Source organism: Larimichthys crocea, chromosome XI (assembly GCF_000972845.2).
Source record: "Larimichthys crocea isolate SSNF chromosome XI, L_crocea_2.0, whole genome shotgun sequence".
Taxonomy (NCBI): Eukaryota; Metazoa; Chordata; class Actinopteri; family Sciaenidae; genus Larimichthys; species Larimichthys crocea.
Genome location: NC_040021.1, coordinates 12,886,576 through 12,901,519, shown reverse-complemented (window position 1 = coordinate 12,901,519; position 14,944 = coordinate 12,886,576). Strand labels below are relative to the sequence as shown.

Sequence of the window (14,944 nt, the reverse complement as noted above, 5' to 3'; positions counted from 1 at the left end):
AATTAATTTGGGGCTACATGATTTATTGATATGAGAGTAGTTTAGTTAGAAATGTAAAAGCTGGTCACGCATTATGTTAATTTTGGAAATCCGGATATATTAAAGTGAAGTCTCTGGAGACATGCATGAATTTTAATGTGGTGTGTTATTGTTATCAGTTAATTATTATGCTAACTAAATTCTCATGCGCCACCCATGGATTATAATTCTACCCGGAAGCCTGGTAGTGTAGGAATTTCCGGTTACGTCAGGGCGTCAGGACTCCATTAGAGCTGCAGCTGTTTTGAGAGAAACAACAACAAAAACGGGCTAACTGACAGTGACAGTCCGCTCTGAGCCCGACAACGAGGCCTCAAATCTGGAAGCTTAACCTTCATTTCCCACCCGGAGCTCCGCCGGCTTCTAACCACGGCCGCTCTCGGTGAGGAAACTCTGGCCTCCGCTTCCTCCTCCTCCGACTCGGACACCGGCGGAGCGTCGCCGCCCCCGCGGAAGAAGCACCGAGCCTCGGCGGCGGAGGGAGCAGGAGAGCCCGGGGCTTCAGCAGTTGTAACAGGCCTGTCCGGAGTTGTCTTAGGACTTGCTACACACTCTCCACACTCTCAAGCCACCTCTGCCATCCTCTTTAACCGAAGTGTAGTCAACAACCTCAGCAGCAGCATGCAGGCAAACGGGGCAGGACAGGGACAAGAATCCTCGGAGCTCTCCTGCCTTAACAGCGCACAAAACGGGGAGTCATCCTCGGCCGGTGGAACCCACTCCAACGGGCTTCTCTCCAGCACAGACAACGGGAATAGCGTCGGCACCAGTAACGGGTCTTCAACCGGTCCCGGTTCGGGGACTTCGGCTACGGCTTCGAGCTCGGAGGTCGGCTCGTTGAAAAAGAAAAAACGACTATCGCAGGCGGAGGAAGATGTCATACGATTAATAGGGCAACATCTCCACGGACTTGGGCTGAAGTAAGTTTATTCAAAGTCAAAAAAACAAACTACAAATGCGTCTAACCGTTAGCATTGGACATACGAGTTGTGATCTCCGTTACTGGTGTTTCGCATGCGGGGGAAGACTGCGAAATAGCAGCTGGTTTAAAGCGCTATTAGTGCGCTTGACAGACACAAACATGGGGGGATGGGGTAGTTAGCCTCCGAGCTCGGCAGTTGGTAGAAAGAAGGGGTCCATCTTGCACAATAACAGTTAGCTGGACGGCTAACAGCACTAGCCTGCGCTGTGGTGCTGTAAAACCTTCACACAAACACTAAACACTCACTAACATTTTTTTTTTACTCATCTTTTGTAGGTTGCGAAGCGTGCTTTATACGGCGGCAGCGCCATGATGCGTTATTAAACGTTATAGATTTCGCACTGAGTTAAAAAAAAAAAAAAAGAAAAAAGAAAAAGGCATTACATCATCTAAACGTTAGTAACGTTTATTCACAGGCTGTTTTTGTTATGGTTTGTAAAACCCAGCAAATGAAATCAATGTCATGCGAATGGAGGAGCTTGATTTAGCCTCCTAATGAAGCACAAACACGATTATCGAGTGGATATTTTTGCGTCTCTATTGCGAGGAGAGAGAGAGAGAGAGAGAGGAAAAAATGCGGATGAAATGTTTAATGTGCGGGTTTTCACCAGCATGCCTGTTGGTTTTTCTTCGTTTTCCAGCTTAGCTGCATCGGGATTTTTTTTTTTTTTTTTTTACAAGACCTCTGTGGGAACATTAATAGGTCGGCCACAGTGTAATAACTAACATGGTTATGATAACTGCTCTGGTTATTTTAGTATTCAGAGTGCACCCGTCTTGAGCTGTCATATTATTTATCACACTATTGCACAGTTATGAACTTTTCTCCGTGGATGTTCATTCTCTTGTCAGTCACAAACATAGGGCCGTGTATTTATTTAAAGACAGCAGTCAATACCGTGGGTGACACTTCTGCTCCTGGATTCAACAGGATCGTTTTTTATGGCGGCTGAAGAATGCGCTTTCTACCAGCTGTTTTTTTTTTTTTTTTTTTTTAGATGGATGCCTGTATTTGAATCTAATAATAGCATAGTGGTGGTTTTCAAGAAATGCACGTCTAGCTCTTCTTCTTCTTCAAAGTGTCTGTGGCAGCCACTGTGTTGGATAGCAAGACATCCGCAGATCTCTGGTATCCAGCTGTGGAAGTATTGCAAGGCATTATAAAAGGCAGCACAACATGCAATGTTTACAAAGAGGGTGGGTCATGGAAGGTTTGGGGGGGGGGGCATACATGGTATGGTATGAAACAGAGCCCCTACATTTCAGCTGGAGAAATGCAAGAGAAATCAGTGTAGCAGCCAGCTGGATGAGAGGCTCAACGCACACAGAGAGAGCTGCTGCGCCACTCCATTGATACCTGAGAATGATGTCATCATGCTGAAGGTGTCAGCCACCCCCATCCCCAACCCACTTTCATTATCACATACACTAACGCATCGCAGCAGACCTGTTTGTGCTGGTGGAGGAGTGTTTTCAGTAGAGAGGTGGTGTTTGGACAGATGGTCATGGTTCATGGTTGACAGGCTGTGAGGATGATGTCAACTGCAGTGGGAGCTCTGTTCACGTTAGCAAACCTCCCACTCTCCACAAATAATGCTCTCGTGACACAACTGCTTCCCCCAGACATTGTTGGCCATGAAATTGCCCTCATCCTATTGTCAGCCAATGACGTTAATATTGTCCCTGTGCTAAAATTATTGCTGCAGATCTCCCCCCTTTTGTAAATGCAGGGCAGTCACATTATTGACGAGCCACAAGCGATTAGATAATCAAGAAAAGGTGCTACTTCTTATAATCATATCCTAAATTTTCAACACCATACTGATGGGATCACATTTCTTAGTGCTGACTGGGGTGTAAATATGATCTATGTTTGATACTCAAGTTTTAATTTGTCGTTTGAAAAGTTACCCTCACCTTTCTTTTATTCCAGCTGTCTTGTGTCTATATGTCAGACTAACTTCTTTCTTCCCCTCTTTGTGTCTCCGTAGTCAGACAGTGGACCTGCTGATGCAGGAATCAGGCTGCAGACTGGAACACCCCTCAGCCACCAAGTTCCGCAACCATGTCATGGAGGGGGAGTGGGACAAGGTTGGTCTTGAGTTTCCATGGTTACATAATAGCAAGCACTTTGATACCAGGGAATTGGTACAATGAAAAATCCTGTGTGGTAAAGAAAACCAGCAGACGATCATCTCATATCCTGACAAAAGCAAATATGATTCCTGTTAGGATTTGCTGAAGGAGGCATAAACAATGTTCTTAAAGTGCTCTACATATGACCACAGCTGCACAAGCTCAACCAATTACCACTCAGTACCAACAGAACGGTTTTCTTGACCATCAGTTCTTACTTTTGAAGTACTATTTGGCCCTCAGACTGTTTGTTTTTGGGCACATAGCTTTACTGTGATTCTTTAATGGTGAAGCACAGGATTCATGTATTTGATGTCATGGATTGTCTTTGTCAGAGCAATATTTCATCTGCTTATAATTATTAATATTGAGAGCTCCGGGGGGAAAATCTGACTTCTGGTGGTTTGAGAAGAATGTTTGGTTGGTCAACTGGCCTTGCATTTTTAATGGTTTAAATAAAACGACTCATTAAAATTATGTCAACGCAAAAGTCTGGAATACCAAGGTCTGTCATTTTTGTAAAATAACAAGGCCCATTATTATATTAAAAGATGAAAATTAATGTTTGTCAGAACACCCAAAGCACAGCAGAGCATTATTGCAGAGTGCTGAGGGCTCCATCAGGCCCAATAATGTGGCATTTGAAAACATTAGGTTTATATTAGCACATTTTAAGGAGTTTTTATGTAATTGGCTTTTTAATCAACACTCTCAGCAGTATTACCCCGTTCTCGCTGCGCAATAACTCTCATTGCAACATTTCCAAGCTTATAAAAGCACACATCCTATTAAAAACAGCCTTGTGAATATTCTGGAATAATTAACCTGTGTCAGAACTGCAGGGTGGGAAAATGAACACTGGCCTTGAGCCAAAAAGTGGTACATTTCTGGAAGCGTTGGGTAGTTTTGTGTTGTCTATAAACCAACTGTAAACAAGGTGCTCATATGTTTTGATTCCAGAAATCTTTTTAAGTAAAAGACGGCAGTTTTATATGAGACATGGAGGCGTTGTAGTGTCTTTTCCAATTATGATCACAGCCACTGGGCATCAGCTCCATTGTTAAATCCTCATCTTAAACAAGATCGTGACCATAAGATCTATATTACTAATGCGAATGTGATCAGTTTTTGTTTTTCTGTGCATGCATGAAAACTGCTGAGCTAACCATTTCTCTCTCTGTCTCTCCCCTCTGCCACCCTCCCCTTTTTTGTTTTGGTCCAGGCTGAGAATGATCTCAATGAGCTGAGAGCACTGATGCATTCTCCCAATGCTATTGTGGTAAGCTCCCCTTGCCCAAACCTGAACTGGGCTGAATTGACAGCTGGTCATTTAGGAGGCTCAACTGGAGTTTCTAGAATGGGTACCATTATAATGCAGGGCCACAGGTTCTTGTTGTGGAACACTGAAAGCTAAAATGTTCTGGATGGCATCTCGGACAACACATTATGTTTTTAGGGTATGAGTGCATGATTCTGTTGTTTTTAAGCAAACAGTGGTTCAAGCACGTTGTTGAGTATTTTTAGTTTCACATTTCATTAAAACATTAAGCTCCAAATAGATTTTGATTTGTAGATTTGATTGATGTATTTCATGCAAATAGAGCTCTACTGATTGGCTGGCTGTTACAGATATATCATATTGGTGTGTAATATCAGCAGATACATAAGAAGAAATTACAGTACGGACATGTCAAAGAAATGTTCGGAATATTTAGAACCAGTTTTTATTTTTATTGTCCACTGGAGAGTTTCACATTTAAAATATTTTGTTTAACACATATCATTGTCACATTTAATTTGAATAACAAATGAAGAGATACTTATTGAAAATGTAACAAACAAAAAAACAAAGGACCAATACAGTATATCAGCAGAATTTCTGAAAGCTTAAATATTGACCTCACCTTTAACCCTTCCACACTGAATAGTATTTCTGTCATGGTGTTAGGTATGTGCTGCATCCAAACCGAAAAAGTGTACTGACTACTCGAGATTTTGGTGTGCATGCCATTTGCTTGATTTTGGACTGTGGTGTTGATCTGCATTATTTTAGCATGCGTTGCACAATGTAAGTAAATTTAGTGGGGAAAAAATAATCAGATGGTGGAAAGATACCTTCAGGAACACTTTTAAATTTGCACCTTGATCTTATTGTATTATTTCTTGTTAATACATAATGAAAAAAAGTATATAATGTTGTATGCTCACCCCCCAAATGGTATATAGGGACAATTTGTACGATAGTACATACTTTCCAGTATTAGTTTGGAAATGGGAGTCAGTTCTGGCTAATTAGCCCCAGCTAGTGTACTAATTAGCAGACAGGATGAGCTTCAAAAATGGTCCCATGTGTCTCACTCAAGTGCCTGCTGCTCTGTGTCAGAAGTCTGTCTAACCGCCATCACCAGTTGGGTTATTGAGATAGTGGCTGTTGATTTTTACAGCTGTATGTACAATGAGGGTAGCCATTTTAAGTCTTGAGTTGTAACAGGGTAGCGTTGTCACTATCAACATGACTTCTGTTGCAGCTCTTGTAGGCAGTTTACTTATATCACAGGCCTAGTTGGGGAGTTAGGAAATGCCAGTGTGTGTGTGTGTGTTTTCTTTTTTTTAGTCTTTTTATTTCTAGACTGTTGTGGGTGGATGTTCTCTTGAATTTATGTGCAGCTATACTCAGGGCTGTGGCTCCTACTGCATACCTGAGATAAGACAGAGACTCTTAGTAACACAAATGTTGATCACTTAATGCAGAGACTAAAAAACACTTGGCCAGTGGTCTCCTGTTTTAAAGGAGGTAGGCTATTGATGTCGACCATATGTCTTTGGCACATCTATAAATATGTTAATGACAACTACGCTCACACCATTTCAAATTTTGATGGCAGATAACAGCGTTTTTATATAGTTTTTGACATGACCCCTGGAAATAGAAAAGCTTTTAAGTATTAGGTTAAACTTATTTGGCATCTCTGTGTGTCTCTTCTTCTTCTTCGCAGCGTATGAAGTTCCTGCTACTGCAGCAGAAGTACCTAGAGTATCTGGAGGACGGCAAAGTCCTGGAGGCTCTGCAGGTGCTCCGGGGCGAGCTGACGCCACTCAAGTACAACACAGATCGCATCCACGTACTTAGCGGGTACTGTTACAAGTTTAATATTTCATCTGTCTCACAGCAGTCATCAGACGGGGTCACCCTGTCTACACAAATACACACCAACAAACTGATACTCACCCATGTAGCTCTTAGATAGCTCTGTAATCACTAATCATACAGCTCCCACCACAGCTGGTGGTGAGCCAACTATATACAGTAGAGACAGACTTGTTAATGAAGGCTGATTAGTCTTTGGAACGGCCCATATCTCTCAAGTAGCAGAACAGTTTTTAACTGTCAGGTCAACTCCAAAATAATATGCTAAATAATTCAAGTATTTTTATTGTTCAATGTTGTCTCAGAGCCACTGTTTATCAAGTTTCACAGTAAATTGTAAGACAGGATTCCTTGTTTGTAGTAGAGACGCATTATCTTTAGGGAAGATGAGTTTGTTTTTAATCTTAAACTGAGCTGGTGTATATTGTTTTCACAGCATGTTAAAAATCAATGGTTTGGATCACTATTTCTCAGTGATCTCTAGTCTGTCAATCATTCAGTTTTCTGATATATACAGACTGTACTGCACTATATGTGTCCTTCTGACACAGTATGAGAGCATCAGTAGCCGTAGGATCATCTAATCCATGATCAGATCGATGCACAGTGCCCGTGCTCTCAACAAACATGTTCGTCTGATCCATTATCTAATCAATTAGTGTGCATTGATCACTCAGCACTGCTTGCAAGTCTGTTTGTCTTAACAGTCTGTCACTCAATTGACAAAATCATTTATCGATCTGCCCGCTTGTCTCGGGTCAATCAGCTGGTTGTATCCAAATGTATCCTTGGCTCTGTCATTGTGTTTCTGTTGGCTCACTCCTGAAACAATACCTGCAAGTTTTATTCAATGTTTGTTTTCTTTTACATTAAATCTGTTCCGGATGTTGTTGATTATTGCTTCTTTTTTTTTTATTGTGATAATTTCACCCTGTGATATCATTTACTGTGTGTTGTATTACTTGAACTGTGTGCTTGTGTCTTCCTGCAGGTACTTGATGTGTAGCCATGCTGAGGATCTGAGGGCAAAAGCAGAGTGGGAGGGCAAGGGCACCACCTCACGCTGCAGACTGCTGGACAAATTACAGAGTGAGCAGGCGTGTCCATACGGCCACACATATTTCATGACCACACCGCTACAACATGCATTAACCCATATAGTGTAATTTAATTCGTCTGCTTTTATCTGTCCTTGTAGCGTATCTGCCCCCTTCTGTGATGCTGCCCCCTCGACGGCTGCAGACCCTGCTGCGGCAAGCAGTGGAGCTGCAGAGGGACCGCTGCCTCTATCACAACACCAAGCTGGACAGTAACCTGGACTCGGTGTCTCTTCTCCTCGATCATGTCTGCAGCAGGTTAGTGCTGCACAGCCAGCATGCTGCTCAGGCCCAACAAGACCTCTGTGGTAGATTATACTGCAGCATCTGTAAAAATATCAGGACTGCACATGCAGAGTCAAAGTCTTGCTTCGTGTTTCTAAATGTTCAGAATTCAACCCATTACCCTCTGTTTCATGTCGAGTTTCCTCCCTTCTATATTGTTTTTTGATTTGACTGTGATTGCATGTTGACATAGATGATATACAGTAGGAGATGACTGTTACAATGAAGATTTTAACCTTTGGTCTTTCTCCGTGTTACAGGAAGCAGTTCCCCTGTTACACCCAACAGATTCTAACAGAGCACTGTAACGAAGTGTGGTTCTGCAAATTCTCAAATGACGGCACCAAACTAGCCACTGGCTCCAAAGACACTACTGTCATAATTTGGCAAGTGGACCCGGTGAGTGTGAAAAATGCCTGAATAAACCCAGGCTACCTCTTTCTTTTTTTTCTTTCTTTTTTTTTTATGATTTTAGCCCACAGCTAAAATTATCCGGCAGGAATGCAGTGGTCGAGGCTTTTACAGGCAGATTTGTTTTGGCTTTTTTATTTTTTATTGGTCGTGCTCTAAACCCTTATGGGCATATTTTATGCATATAAGCATGTGCTGCTCTTTGAAATACTTTCATTGTCTGCCTTAGATTATGTCTCAGATTTATTATCAGCACTAGTGGTCGTTCACCTCACATCTATTGAAAAACAACCCTGGAACAAATAGCATCTGTTCACAGAGATGGCTTGGCCTTGAGGGTCTTTCGTGAAAATATTTGTATGAAGAGTTGTTTTGATTTAGTGTTGACATGAAATAGGGAAAAAAATCACATGTCACACAGACTGGACTTACACCTGTGGCACTGTCTTGAATGTTATTGAACTTTTTTCCAACCACTTTGTTTGACTTCAGTTTGAAAACTTGTAATCCTAGTACCATTGCCAACATAGACTTTATATGTCTGAATTTATTTTATCACAAACATCTTCATCTTCTTTGTAGGAGAGCCACCAGTTAAAGCTGCTGCGAACCCTGGAGGGTCATGCATACGGTGTCTCCTACTTAGCCTGGAGTCCCGATGACACCTACCTGATCGCCTGTGGACCTGACGACTGCTCTGAGCTGTGGCTCTGGAATGTTCAGGTAACATTTAAATTATAATCCCATACTTGTGATACCTCTTAACCACCTGCCAGCCCTGTTTGCCATGTGAGCATGATAGGGAAAAAATGTGTATGAGAGCATAGATCCGTGATATCAAAGCTTTAAGATGACGAGTGGAACGTGTGGAAAAGGCAAACATGCTTTAAGCCTCCCATAGATACCGTGTAGGCTGAGTGTACTCAATGACCTCCTCTTCTCCCATCCCTCCCCCTCTTCTTTCTTTGCCTTTTTATTTGCTCCCCTCCCCCTCTCTTACTTAATGTTTCTTCTTGCTGTCTCCCTTCCCCCTTATTTTTCTCTCCTCCTCTGTTTTTTCCACTCTCTGCCAATCCGCTTTATGACCAGACGGGGGAGCTGCGGACCAAAATGTCGCAGTCCCATGAAGACAGTCTGACCAGTGTGGCCTGGAATCCCGATGGCAAACGCTTTGTCACTGGAGGACAGAGGGGACAGTTTTATCAATGTGTAAGTGGACAGATTATTTCTTTTATTTTCAATTGTTTTCAGGTATCACTAAATTCCTCAAATATTTAATGTCCATCTTTAGAATCTTCAGAAATTATTATTATTATTATTCTTATTATTATTATTATTATTATTATTATACTATTGTTATCAGCTCTGTATCCAAAGTCAACCCATGCTAAATGCCTGGTTTGTTGTGAAGCGAGGTGCTTGCAGCGGAGGTGGTTTAAAATAAAGGAAAGACCGTTATATGAGTAGTATATATACAGTGTGTATATATATATATATATATAATATATATATATATAATATAGATATTATATATAGCAGCTGTTATTTGTTGTGCTGACCTTAAACTGGCAGCTTCAAGATAATTGGAACTTTGCCCATATTGATTTTTCTAGCTATGAACCCGATAAACCCGTGAGGATGTGTTTTTATAATCACATTTTGTTGGAAAAGTTGATGTTCTGGAAAGGAACATTTTAATTTCAAATGTCATTATTTATTTCATTATTTTATTTGATAAAGTGTGTGCAGTTTGACCTTACTATCTTTTATTTGTCTTATTGTTGCAACTGTGATAGTGTCCCAGCAGGAAAAAAGAGAGAGCGTCTAATAAATCCTCCTAAAAAAAGATGTTGCCTGTCAAGAATGAGAGATGAGGGCTCTGTCTGTGTTGTCAGGACCTGGATGGCAACTTGTTGGACTCCTGGGAGGGCGTAAGAGTGCAGTGCCTGTGGTGCCTGAGTGATGGCAGAGCAGTACTGGCCTCGGACACCCACCAACGTATCCGGGGGTACAACTTCGAGGACCTTACGGACAGAAACATGTATGTAATTACAGCACATTTTGCTTATGAATGCCACCTGTTTTATGCACATAAAGAAACCCAAAATATCTCCATAAAGTTATGATTGGCTGAGGTGGAAAAGTTGGTGAGATGAAAAATATTAATTTTTTTTGGATGAGGACATGAATAGACTGCTTGATTGACACCTCCCCGACTCTTCTCATAGTGTTGTTGCATCTGTTCACATGAAACAACTTGTAGCTTAATAATTAGAGTTGACTTTATGTAATTTCCTCATAACTCTGCCCAACATCAACCTAAACAGATGCCTACTCAGGTGACACCTGACATGGCCTTCAAAACATACAGTGCTACACAGATTTGGGGACACTCTCGTCTTAAATTTGATCATATTCTCTGCTAAAAACAAGGCAGACTTCAGTCATGTTTACTAATAAGTTCCAGGAAACTACAATTTCCTAGATACTTAAATAGATACTGCAGCAACAAAAAAATGTCCAGCAAGCCAAGGTCTGTCCAAACATTTGCATACTGTTGAATTGTAAATATGATTATCATGATTCTACCTGACTGCCGGTGCTTTGTTTACATGTCCTTTACAGAGTACAGGAGGACCACCCTATCATGTCTTTTACTGTTTCAAAGAACGGAAGATTAGCTTTGTTAAATGTAGCAACTCAGGTAAGCTTTTTGACAAACTCCAGCATTAACAAGGTCTGTTTCGAGAAACTCTGTGCAGTACATTTCAGTAGTTACAGGCTGCTCCTTTACCACCTTCTCTAGGGAGTGCACCTGTGGGACCTTCAAGACCGGGTGCTGGTGAGGAAGTACCAAGGTGTGACCCAAGGCTTCTACACCATCCACTCCTGCTTTGGAGGACACAACGAAGACTTTATTGCTAGTGGCAGTGAAGGTACATTCAGAGAGCCAAATATGAACAGGAATAACGCCATTGTACTTCCTACTGTGTACTGAATATCTTTATCTTTCCCCCTGTTTTGTTGTCTTCATCGTCCCTTCTACACAGACCACAAAGTGTACATCTGGCACCGCCGTGGTGAACTTCCCATTGCTGAGCTAACAGGCCACACACGCACCGTTAACTGTGTGAGCTGGAACCCGGCCATCCCAGGACTCATGGCTTCCGCCTCAGATGATGGCACAGTGCGTGTCTGGGGTCCTGCACCCTTTCTTGACTCGCAAGAGGCAGACGGACTCAACGGTAATAGCCAGATCTGTTTTAATCATAGTACAAGTAAGCATAGTTAGCTCAGAAGTGGTCATGGATTGTATATACTTGCGAGCTTTATAGTGAAACTTTACTATCTGTTGAATGTTCTTGAATTACAAGGTGTTACAAGGTTCTCCCTCTTTCTCTCTCTTCAGAGAATTGCAGTAACATGGACAGTTGATGGTCACTCATGGACCGGATGACATCTCTCTTTAACAACAATCCAAGAATCTTACAGTAAAACAAAATCCAAACAGGCGAATAAAATCTTAACACCGACCTAAAACAAGTCAAGAATAAAACACAAGACAACCACCAAGACAAAAGAGAAAACAAAAGTGAGAAATAATTTGTCTCCTGGCTGGCCTAGACAAATTGGTGGAGTTGATGACGGACACTGAAAATTCAGGCCCTCATCCAAATCCTGATCCTGACCCAGAGGAAAACCAGTCAATGCCCAGCGGGATACGACGGCCATCCACTGGTGAGCTGTAACAGCTGTTCTCCTCCTCCAACTGACCCTTCTTCCCCCAATCTTGCTACATGGTCACCAGCCATGCCAGGTCCTCCCAGAGTTTCCCAGGAAACCCACCTCCACCTTTGAGCTCGGAGCATCCCAGTGATGCCTCGGGACAGACACCGTGCAGACCAGCCACCTACTCATTGGACTACATCTGTCTGCCTGTTTGTCTCTCACATTACCTGTATAATGTCTCCATGGACATGGGTGGGGTGTTGTTGGGGAGGATGGTGCATAGAGGGATATAGCAACTCTTCTGTATGTATGTTTTCCTCTTCCCCACTCTCTTGCTATATTCTTCGCATTCGATCTGTTGGACAAAGGCTGAAAAATCCATCACGAAAAACACTGACCGACCAGCTGACAAAGAACTCAAAAAAGGCTATGCTAAATGTTGGAATTTTTTTATGATAGTCATAGCGTAATTCTCATTTAAGAGGTGAATCTTAGCTCAAGTAGTGCCCGTGGAAAGCTTTAGCGTGAAGATTCCACTTTCTGTTTCTCAACATTAGGAAAACAAACTTTTTATTCCTTAATTTAACTTCTAACAAGGACAGTCGCTGTAATTTCCAACTGACAGCCCCCAAACCCCCCCTCTGTCGAGCTAGCTACCGCACAACTCCGTTACATCTGCCTAAAGAGGAGTAGGGATTCGCAGGTCACATGTCAGCGGTGGGGGGAGGGGGGGATCAGACGTTGTCGGTGAGGCGGGGTTTCCCCTCTGTCGGGACGTTTCTCAAAAAGATGACGGGAAAGAGTTCAAGTGCAACTTGGAATTGCACACCGGTGACTGCTGTCCCCTCCTCTGTGTGTGTGAGAGTGTGAGTGAGAGTGAGAGAGAGAGTGTGTGAGTGTGTGTGAGTGTGTGTGAGTGAGAGCGATTATGCATGCACGCATTAGTGAGAGTTGACATTTGTGGGTGCAGGTTTAATTGGCGTGTTGTTGTTTTTGTTTTGTTTGTATGTGTGCTCAATTCACACCAGCAGAAGATTCACCCTCCCTCCCTCCTTTATGCTCCTAGTAAAATTGTAAAAAAGATTTTAAACCAATTCTAAGTTATACAAAGCCCCATAGGGACCTCTATCTGTGGAACAAAGAATACTTGAGAGCCATTTTGTAAAAGAAAAACTTTTCTTTAATCTGGGGCTTTAATTTTTACATTTGAATTTGTTTCTCCTTACCACGTGGCATTCAAACGGCACTGAGTTATTGGCAACGTATCATCTTTGCGGGGAAAAGAAAAGTTAAGAGGCATGTTTCAAAAAGCTGTAAAAGTGTTGTGTTATTAGCAAAGGGTCATTTCATATGAGAGGTTAATAATTGTAATTATTGGACGAGTAGTTAGAGAGAAGAGGCACCAATAACCAGAACCACCCTCTGAGCCCACAGTGTTGGGGAGTGTTGTTGCAGTCCTAAAAACACGCGCACACAAACTGCCTTCCTGTTCATACAGTTGCACACAACTCCTTCAGTATGTATGACACACACGCACACACACCCCTCCCTCCTCACTGCACTTTGAGTGGTCTTTACTGTAATAAAATCCACAAGGATCTCACAGGCTTACGGTCACCACACTCGCCGCCCCGATGGCTCAAAAAGTTTGCATTGGCAAAGACTCGAAACCCGAACCGGACGATTGCTAAAGGAATTGATTCTCCCTCACTATGCCTCTATGCACCCAAAAGCAGTGACTGATTATCTTGTAGACGTTATTAAAAACTGAACCTTGCGCATATGAGGCACAGCAGCCTCACTTCGAGGGTACCACTCTTGGAGCTTAGAGAGAGTTCAGCATTAAACAACCCCCCCCTTTGCTCTCCAGCCAAGTTATTCAGTGGTCAGTGCACCATTCAAAGCTTTCTTCCTCCCTTTTTCAGGGTATGTAATGACTATTTGCTACAGACTGATATACAGTAAAACATGTTTAAAATCAGTGCTTTTCTGTCTGTTTTTATTGAACTTTTTTGTTACTTAAATTTTTTGTTCACATTATATCATTTTTGGTTGACCTCTATCCCTGTATGATCATATTAAAATATAACCAGACATTTGGAGTCCTCTTTTTTTTTTTTTAAATCTTTAATAACCCCTGTTATCTTTCTTTTATATATATATATATTTTTTGGTTTTCTTTGTTTTCAGTTGCATTTTATCTACCACTTACTATTACAAATGAATATGCACAGTAACACCCATGCCAATTGGAGTGGGAAGAGTTTTTAGGAAGTGTGTTACCTACAATCAAATCAGGTTCTGAACTATCCACCCCTCGCCTTTAAAGAGTTTCCTTCTTTATCGCATGTCTGTATAATTGACCGAAATCTCTCTTGGTGTGCCATTGTTGATTGATCTGACCCTTATCAAAGCCAAATCGCTTGAGGCACGCTGGCGTAGGTTACGTGTGTCACGGTCTGATATGAACACTCTGGAAATCACAACTCCCGGACTGCAGAATGGACTTCTCTCCCACAGCCGACATTATTTCAGAAGACTTGAGGCAAATCGTACACACTAAGAACCCAAAAAAGAGTTTTTAGTAAAGCCCATCATTTACCTGCTGGTGGCAAATGCTATGTGTGTATGCATCCTGGTGTCTACTCTTCTTTTGTCTTGAGTTTACCAAGGGAGTTGTTTCTGATTTAACTATGTCTTATTTCTCTCTCAGAGATGATTGTGGTGGTGGTGGTGGTGGGTAGGGGTTGGGTGGGGAATACTAAGGGCTTACTGTAGCATCTCTAAGTTCCTTGGGCTAGGGCGGGAAGGGGTGATGTGTGGCTTTGCGTTCAATGTGTTATTTACAAAAGTGATTGTACTGTTTTGTATTGTTGTGTAGGAAAAGTGTTATGTATGCATATTTTCAATAAAGCATTCAGGGTTTTGAAAAAAAAAAAAAAAGGCCCATGGAAGTTTGATGGGGCAAAAGACTGTGAAGGCCCCAAGAACAAAGTTTCAGATACCCAGAAAAGTCACGTTTTAAACAGAGAAAGGGGATCCAGGTTGGCCCCGAATCACTGCTTTTGGCAAAGCACGTGTCAAGGGGTCTGTAGTGGACAACACGGGGTTGAACTT

At 42.1% G+C, this 14,944-nt stretch overlaps 1 protein-coding gene across 1 annotated transcript; it reads left to right on the top strand.

Moving 5' to 3' along the window:
• The first annotated feature begins 120 nt into the window (after positions 1–120).
• Positions 121–13,921, top strand: LOC104925620 (WD repeat-containing protein 26). Its single transcript, XM_010739283.3, has 14 exons — positions 121–959; positions 3,013–3,112; positions 4,380–4,436; positions 6,154–6,290; positions 7,297–7,394; positions 7,504–7,660; positions 7,948–8,086; positions 8,681–8,821; positions 9,188–9,307; positions 9,994–10,139; positions 10,724–10,802; positions 10,905–11,034; positions 11,149–11,343; positions 11,508–13,921. The coding sequence occupies exons 1-14, from the start codon at positions 661–663 to the stop codon at positions 11,531–11,533; spliced, it is 1,824 nt and encodes a 607-aa protein (XP_010737585.1). The 5' UTR covers positions 121–660; the 3' UTR covers positions 11,534–13,921.
• The last annotated feature ends 1,023 nt before the right edge of the window (positions 13,922–14,944 follow it).